The sequence below is a fragment of the Seriola lalandi genome, unplaced genomic scaffold (assembly GCF_002814215.2).
Source record: "Seriola lalandi dorsalis isolate HSWRI2012SDOR001 ecotype SW California unplaced genomic scaffold, Sedor1 jcf7180002052129, whole genome shotgun sequence".
Classification (NCBI taxonomy): domain Eukaryota; kingdom Metazoa; phylum Chordata; class Actinopteri; order Carangiformes; family Carangidae; genus Seriola; species Seriola lalandi.
In genome coordinates, this window is record NW_019522682.1 from 1,271,860 (window position 1) to 1,280,901 (window position 9,042).

At 40.2% G+C, this 9,042-nt stretch overlaps 1 protein-coding gene across 1 annotated transcript; it reads left to right on the forward strand.

The window, feature by feature from the left end:
* The first annotated feature begins 358 nt into the window (after positions 1-358).
* slc30a5 (solute carrier family 30 member 5) lies at positions 359-8,661 on the forward strand. Its single transcript, XM_023399983.2, has 16 exons — positions 359-906; positions 1,435-1,557; positions 1,671-1,737; positions 1,930-2,015; positions 2,200-2,287; positions 2,404-2,491; positions 2,638-2,714; positions 2,828-2,998; positions 3,663-3,951; positions 4,088-4,296; positions 4,605-4,762; positions 4,867-4,996; positions 6,583-6,838; positions 6,927-7,153; positions 8,162-8,290; positions 8,398-8,661. Exons 1-16 carry the CDS (start codon positions 836-838, stop codon positions 8,566-8,568), a joined length of 2,340 nt encoding a protein of 779 aa, XP_023255751.1. The 5' UTR covers positions 359-835; the 3' UTR covers positions 8,569-8,661.
* Positions 8,662-9,042: the final 381 nt, after the last annotated feature.

Genomic DNA, 9,042 nt, shown 5'->3' on the forward strand with positions numbered 1-9,042 from the left:
CAAGTCAAATAGGCTACATTAATGTGTCAGAATTAATTGTCTAATTTTGACTTTTTGACTCAGTCCAAGTAGCCTTCCATAATTAATATGATTCTTCATGATTTTATAATTTTGCCCCCGACGGTACAAAGAGATAATACACTGATTAATGAAAGCTGGTGAAGCAGAACTCAGCATGGAAGCTTTTTATTTGCTGTCATGAAACTGAAATGAAAATGAAACTTAAACGTGTACTTAAAAACACAACTCACCTGATGCAGGTCACTTTCACCACCTCCACCACCGCTCTTCAGTGACACGTCCGCGCGCAGAACTGCGCAGGAGCGACGCTCACGAACACACGTACGTGACGTTAATACGTGGAATGTTTACCGTGTCCGGAAGTGCTGTGACTCTATTCCCAGCTTATTGTTTTACTCTTTCATTACGGACTTTAGCATTTACTATGGTCAACCTAACCTAAAATTGTAATTATTGTCTTGCTCTAACTAAGGGACTACGTGTGTTTGTTTGACGTACACTGTACACAGGACGTGTCGCAACTAGAAACTTTGTATAAAAATCTAACTGGCATGCCGAATGGCTAGCTATCTAGCTAGCTAACAGGCTAAGAGGCTGCCAGCTGACTGTTGCCTTATGTTTGTTTACAGTTCACTTTACATATTTTGTTAGGTCAAACAGGGCGATGTATTAGGGACAGAAGAAGCCTGTTCATATTGTTTAGCTTTAAATGGACTGCGGTTCAGCTTCATTATTAAGGTAGCAGTGATGATGAGGTAACGGAAACATAAATACTGTAACTGGACTTAAACTGGTCGAGTTTGGGAGCTTGAAAATGGAAGAGAAATACAGCAGCAACGTGCTCTCAGGGGGGAAACTGGGCATGGTCGAAGTGCCCAATTCCAGGTATGTCTCTACCGTATTGTTAACGATTATCTTATCCAACTGAGTGTGATTTATTGACTGTTTTCTTGCCCTTAAGTCAGAAAGGTCAGATGACTGTAGCTGTAATCCACATATGCGGTTTGTTGATTAGTCTACAAAATGTATAAAATAGTGAAAATGTCCATCACAATTGCCCAGTGACGTCTTTAAGTTGCCTTTTGTGTCCAAACACAACAAATAGGCTGTATGCAGTTTATAACTATAAAAACAGAAAAGAAGCACATACTTTCATTTGAGAATCTAGAATAAATTACAGTCTGCTTGATTAATGACTTAAATGATCAACAGATTATCAAAATTATTATTTATAGATTTATAGAAACTAATCCATTAACTGGTTATTTATGTCAGTACACATCTAATATAACAGTGCAAAAATATGTGCAAAATCTCAGTGGGTGAGCAAAACGTTTAGCAGGACAGTTGTTTTTTCTGTATCATTCAGCTCTAGCACTAATATATCCTATTCTATATCCTTTTCCTCTTCAGGTTAACCAGGTACATAGTTTTACTGGTCGTCTCAAAGGTCCTCAAGGCACTTGGGATCTTTGAATCGTACGATATCCTAAAAGTTGTTCACATTGTCCAATTCATCTTCGTACTTAAATTAGGGTAAGTACTACTGAGCTTGCTGCGGTTTCATCACATGCATTGTATTATGTCTTTGTATTTTGGAAATTATGGATGATGACAACATGCTGAAGGAAATCTTTGTCTTTTCTCAGGACTGCTGTTATTCTGCTTTTCTTTCAAAAGCCTTTCTCCTCTGGCAAAGTCATCTCAAAAAGACAGGTTTGTTGTATTTCTTACTCTTAAATTTGTGAGTGAAAAAAAAATTCCAAATTTTTCTCTGTGATTTCTTCAATCTCTTATTCACCTATGAATGTCGTCCTGTTGTTTGTAGTGTTTGTGTTGAGCATTACAAAAGTAAAATATAATTTTGTCATGAAATACATTGTATTAATGCCTCTGTTTTCTTTGTAGTGGATAAAATTACTAAAGCATGCTGTTTTCAGCTGTGTCATATCTCTCCTGGGATTCTTTGGTCTAACTCTCTGTGGACCCCTAAGGTGAAATATTTTGATACAACCATATGTATGTGTTTTTCCCATAGTGGTTAGAGATGTCAATACTGTGGATGTGATATACATGTAGTTTTAACTGTGTGTTTGTGGGCACTGTATCTGCATGAGTGTTTATGCAGAGTCTGTTGTGTTCAGCTTATAAGTAAATCCTGACTCATGTCTTTCACAGGACATTGTTGCTTTTTGAGCACAGTGATGTGGTGGTCATTGCTCTCCTTGGTGTCTTGTTTACAAGCTCAGGAGGCGGGCCGTCCAAGGTGGGAGGACTTTTAATTATAAATCAGAAACTTTTATCTCTGAAGATAAAGATAAGCCCCTTTCAGATATATTTGACATTACATGCGTTTCTGTTGGTTTGTGTGTGACTGTTTAGACCAGAGGCGCTGCTTTATTCATCATCGCTGTGATCTGCCTCCTTCTCTTTGACAACGATGATCTCATGGCAAAGATGGCAGAGCACCGTATCCTTTGCTTCTTATAGAAGGCAACGGTTACATCTGTTTTCACTATTTACCTGTTTACCTATTTATTGACCAGATCTGTTTGTGTTGTTCACTATCATATGTCTCTGTTTGTATTATGTTTGCCTTGACTCGTCCTCTTCAAGCTGAGGGACACCATGACAGTGCGCTCACACATTTCCTCTACACTGCTATTGCATTTTTAGGGGTTGCGGATCACAAAGTAAGCAAGGCTCATTCCCCACATGAAATTTTATGTTTACTGCTGCCTAAACAGAAGCACAGTAAAGTATTAGTTTTGATTTTCATCTTCTGCTTTCGTGTTCATCCTGTCAGGGTGGTGTTGTGCTGCTGGTGGCCTCCCTGTGTCTGAAGGTGGGCTTCCACACAGTCTCCAGGAAATTATCAGTGGAAATTGGTGGTGCAAAACGCCTCTATGCCCTTGACAACCTGGTTTCTGCCATGGTGCTGCTGCCATGGGTCATAGTGCTCTCAGCGACCACAGAGGTAGGTGCACAGACCATGTGATAAGATGACCAATCTTTACAAATGTCTGCATGCATATAGCCTCAGTCCTATTTTAAAAATTTTTAGCAATGCTAGCAGCTCCAGGCATGGCTGTGTTCGCCTGTCTGTCAGTCAGTCTGTCTGTTGGTCACACAATCCATTACTTGGGTCCAAACTGACATAACTAAACATTTACCTGATGGATTGCCATGGAAATCTGTGCAGATGTCCATGTTTCTAGATGATGAGCCACTGAGTTTTCATATACCACCACAATGAGTTTGGCTTTTGTGGCTTTGATTGAAATGTCTCAACCACCATTGGATGGATTGCCATGCATTTGGTCCATCACATTCATGTTCCCCTCAGGAAGAATGCAAATAACTTTGGTCAAAATTTCACTCTGTCCAAAACTTTAGTATTGGACAGTATCTGCAGAACTAATGACATTCTCATCAGCCTCAGCTGTTCTGTTAGTTATTACATGTTAGCATGCTAAATGCCGAAATACCTCTGTTTGGTAAGCTCAGAAGCTAACAAATCTGTAGTTACTGTAAATCAGTATCAATTGTATCTGTCTATGCTCAAATGATTTCACAGCAAAAAGCTCAGAATGACTTCTGTCTCTGAATCCCTGAATCCCTTGAATCTGTCTCAACACCAGAGTAAAGTAGAATCCTGGTCGTCCCTCATCCTGCCATTCGGGATGATCATCTTCTCTGTGATGATCCTGGAGTTTTACGTCGAGGCCATGTGCAACGCAAAGATGGAGACGCCGAGGTGCGCCCGCTACGGCACCATCGCCCTCTTCCTCAGCGCTCTGCTGCTGGCCAACTTCTGGACTCACCCACTGACGGATCAGCTGCGCTCCATGAGCAAACCGCCCCAGCAGGTCAGCACCGAGCACGTGCTCTCTGGAGGAGTGCTAGTCAGCGCCATCTTCTTCATCATGTGTAAGTAGGCGGGCAGCGGGATGAGTTAATGTGTATCTATTATTAAATGCTAAATACGCAGGCACAGCTGCGTGCCTGCGTATTTAGTGGTTTTTGGATATCAGCCTTGATTTCTCCTCGCTTTCTCTCTCTGCAGCGTCCAGTATCCTCTCATCTCCGTCAAAGAAAGGTCAGAAGGGCACCTTGGTGGGTTACTCACCTGAAGGGACTCCTCTGTACAACTTCATGGGCGACGCGTTGCAGCACACGTCGCAGTCTCTCCCACGGTTCATCAAAGATTCACTGAAACAAATCCTGGAGGAATATGACTCCAGACAAATCTTCTACTTCCTGTGTCTCAACCTGGTACGTACAGTGTCATGAAGAGATAACTCACAGCTGACCAGCCGGTGAAAGGTTGTGACCATATTTAAATTTGACTGTGTTACATTTCAGTGAAATAAAAACCTTGTAGTGTAGAGGAGGCTTTGAGACAGTGCTCACCATATCAGGAGAAAAATAGAATTGGATTAATACTGTCAAGATGTAAATATCAACTTTGTTAGCAGAAAATATTTGTGTGTTTTTCACACTTGGGAATAGTGTGTAGTTTTGGATTTGACATCTACTACTTTGTTGTTATTTGGTAAGATGTGTTGCTCTGCTTGTTTCAGGCTTTTACCTTTGTGGAGCTGTTTTATGGTGTTTGGACCAACAGCCTGGGGCTGATCTCTGACGGCTTCCACATGCTATTTGACTGCTCTGCTTTGGTCCTGGGTTTGTTTGCTGCCCTCATGACTCGCTGGAAAGCTACCAGGATCTTCTCCTACGGGTAAAGTCCACCAAGAACACAAGAATAGGCTTTGATAGGAAGTACTAGAAAAAATACTTGAACTACAGCTGCATGTTTGAAAATGAACTCTTGTTTGTTTGCAGGTATGGACGCGTGGAAATACTTTCTGGATTCATCAACGGCCTGTTCCTGATGGTCATCGCTTTCTTTGTCTTCGTTGAGTCGGTCACCCGTTTACTGGATCCTCCTAATATAAACACAGACATGCTGACAGTAAGTAAACTGCTTGTACCTCTTCATGTGAACACTTGTGACTGAATGTACATTTGATGCACTTGAGTAAATAATTTAAATCAGTGTGTCCTGATCATGTGTTCACCTTCAGTCCCAAGTCATTTAATATTGAGCATCTGCTAATACGGTCCTCACCAGTCCTACACAATAGAGAAGCTTGTTACACACTTCAGTAATTATTTGATTAAACATTATTTACAAAGTAAAAGTTTGTGAAAAAATAAATATAAGTATATATTAAATAAATATTGTATAAAATAAATTAAGCAAACCTACAGGGGCGCTGCACCATTTGTACACATGAAGCTCAGTTTGCTTATCATGTTTAGTACCTATACTCTCCTTACTTTGGCTCTGGAGCTTTCTGAAGTAATATCATCAGGTTTATCTTGTCTTACAAACCACAAATGTTTAACAAAAAGCCTGTGTAAACTGCGTGTTATGCAATGCTATAGAGTTGCTTAATGGATTCAATTAAGGAATTAAAAGGCCATCTTTCTTGGCCTCTTGACCATTTTTTTTATAATCTCTCTCTCACAAATTCCCCAGCTTAATGCATGTACTATAACTAATGACAAGGGAATCCCTTTAAGAATGAATGAGTGCTTTTATCCAAGAATAATACAACTGGAGCTGCTGAGCCCACATGGGCTTAGATGACACTACTTATATTACAGGCAAGATAAACCGAAAAGTAAAGCAAAAAAAAACAGTTTGTGCTCTATATTAGTACCAAAACATAGAATATCAGACGTAGAAAATTAAACATGCAGCGCTTTCATGCATTGATGATAATCCTTTAAAGGTCCCATATTGTATAAAGTTAGATGTCCATGTCTTTTTGATTATAAAGCAGGTCTAGGTTCTATATTAATACTGTGAAAGTATCAAAGCCTCAGTCCACAGAGAAATGCACTCTCTCACTCTTAGCCATGCCCTGCCCACCTGGACCCACCAACCAACCTTACAGGATTTGGTTTCTCTGAGTGTTTTCCTGAAATCTGATATTTTTATTAGATCACTCAGAAAACAGTCAGCCAATCAGAAGGGAGGCTCAGAGCCTCTCTCTTCTGATTGAACATGAAGTGAACATAGGACAAGTGTAAAATATGGGACCTTTAACAAAAACTGAGATAAAACACAAACTTTACACATACAGTAAACAAGCATCCCAAAGAATACAATTTAAATAAAATTTTTACTTTAAGTTTTGTTCCTTAAACCTGTTAAACTGGAAGTGTAGACATTGTATAGCTACTATTTTGTGTCTGAGTGCTAGTCACACACTATAATCAGTGTAGTTGTTATGCCTCGCCAGCTGCCTGACTTGTGCGTAATGTCTGTTTACATGCGACAGCTGATGAGCATGTGAAAAAAGAATGGAGGATTGGATCAGTGAAGTATCTCGATTAGCTTTGGAACAGATTTTTCAGATCGACTCTGGACATCCTCATTATTAATATTTTTGGGACGATATCAGATGATTTCACTAATTAATGGTTTATCATCATGTCACTTCACGTCAGTCAGTCTGAACTCTGCGTGCTGTTTTTTGTTTCCTGCAGCCTGTGTCTGTCGGAGGCTTACTGGTCAACCTGGTGGGTATCTGCGCGTTCAGTCACGCCCACGCCCACGCCCACGGCGGCAAAAGCTGCTCTTCACATGACCACGGCCACTCGCACCACGGCCACTCCCACAGCGAGCACAGCCACGGAGGTCACGGCCACTCTCATGGAGGACACGGGCACGGTGGACATGGGCACGGCGGACACGGGCACTCCCATGGCTCAGTGGGTGGAGGCATGAACGCTAACATGAGAGGTGTGTGTTTAGGGAATAGTACAGAAATAAACCCAGTGGAAAGGAAGTGTTAACCAGATGTAGTCCTCATGCGTTTTTTTTCTTCCAGGTGTTTTCCTTCATGTCCTGGCTGATACTTTAGGCAGCGTTGGTGTGATCATCTCCACCATCCTCATCCGGCAGTTCGGCTGGTTGATTGCTGACCCGATTTGCTCGCTCTTCATCGCCACACTAATTTTCCTCAGTGTCATCCCTCTGCTGAAGGACGCCTGTGAGGTTCTTCTTCTACGAACTCCCCCAGAACAAGAGAAGGAGCTGAACAGTGCACTGGGGAAGGTGAGATGAGAACGACATTACTGTGGTTTTCCTGTAACAGTTCGTGGTTTTACTGTCAATCAGACTGACTGTATTTATATTACAGCATTTTGCAAGCAAGCAAAGTTGATTTAAATAGCACAGACACTAGTCACAATGTGCTTCACAATCCAGTTAATAAAATCAATTGAAATAATTAAAATGAAAATATATCAAATAAAAGCAATGGTAAAACACCAGATAAAATAGGAGGAAAATAAGAGGAAAAACAGATATAGGACATCAGCAGGACATGCAGTAGTTTGGTGGCAGCTTTTCATTGTGTGATGATTACAGCCTGAAAACATTTCTGTGTGAAAAATGATGTTGAACTTTTCTTTTAACCCTTGAAATCAGTAGAATCTGATGCTTTTTTAATGTTATGTGTTTGGACTCCTGTTTGGTTGCTTGCAGGATATCTAAAATTTTATATAATTATTATTATTATTAAATTATTTAATGTAATTATTTTGTCATCCTGGCACCTGTGACTCTGTAGACACATTCTTGTGAACACGACAACTCAAGAATGATACATAGTAGAAACTTTATACTTTACACCTCAGGGACGTCATATGGAGTAACTGGTCTGATTAAAACTTTGGAGCATCTTGCTGCATAAATTTGCATATTAATTTAATTTGGTCATTTATTTTTTAAGTTTCTGTCAGCTGTGCGCATACATGTTCTCTTATTATAGAGACGATGAAATAATTATTCTATTTTCTGGATTCCAAAGAAAATCTGGCATGGCCTCCATGATTGCTCATCATCTCTACTGATCTGGATACAGATTTTATAAATTGTTAACTGTTAGTGGAGGTCTGCACTATGAAGGTTTTTTAACTTAGAGTAAATTTACAATATTCTTGATTGTCAATCACATGGGGTACATCACATTGTAATTTGATTCAGGAACATTCTTGATAATCATCATTAGCCTTGGTAACAAATCTGCTGATATTTAAAGCTCAGTCTTCCTTGTTCCAGATCGAGAAGATTGAAGGAGTTTTGTCGTACAGAGACCCTCATTTCTGGAGGCATTCAGCCAACATGATCGCAGGGACCATCCACCTGCAGATCATGTCAGATGTGGTGGAGCAGAGGATCATACAGCAGGTCGGTGCAAACAGAAGAGTCACGATTCATTCTCCATGAAACTTTCTCCATGGTTACAGTGTAAATAATCCTGATTTATCTGACTGTGTAATTCTCCTCATTCGTAGGTGACGGCCATTTTGAAAGACGCAGGGGTGAATAATCTGTCGGTGCAGGTGGAGAAGGAGGCGTACTTCCAGCACATGTCAGGACTCAGCACCGGGTTTCACGAAGTTCTGGCAATGACGCAGCAGATGGAGTCGATGAAATACCTGAAAGATGGGACATGTATCATGTAACGTCAACCTGTGGGACCAAATGAAACTTTAGTGATTGTTTTTGAAATGTACAGTATGTATGCGGTTTAAATAAATCTGAATATATTGCTTTTATCATCGTGTCATTGTATGTTTGTTTGTGTGCACAATAAGTGCTCTAAATGTTTCCTTCCTTTACACATTCAGCGGCTAATTGACTTTATTATTTGCAGTTCTGTCAGTTTTACTTCAGTGTTACCTGTTACAACGAAGAAAGTGACTTTTTTATTACTTAAAATTCACACATTTTCTTTATTCTGGTATTTTCCTTATTGGGCCCTATCACCATCTGATCTTTTTCATACTTATTTCTTTCATGTCTGAGCCGTGTTGACCTCGATACCAGCCGGTATCAGTGTGTATGTCAAGTCAATTTTATTGGTATAGCGCCAATTCACAACAGAAGTTATCTCAAGGCACTTTCCAAATAGAGCAGAACTAGACCTTCTCTTTATA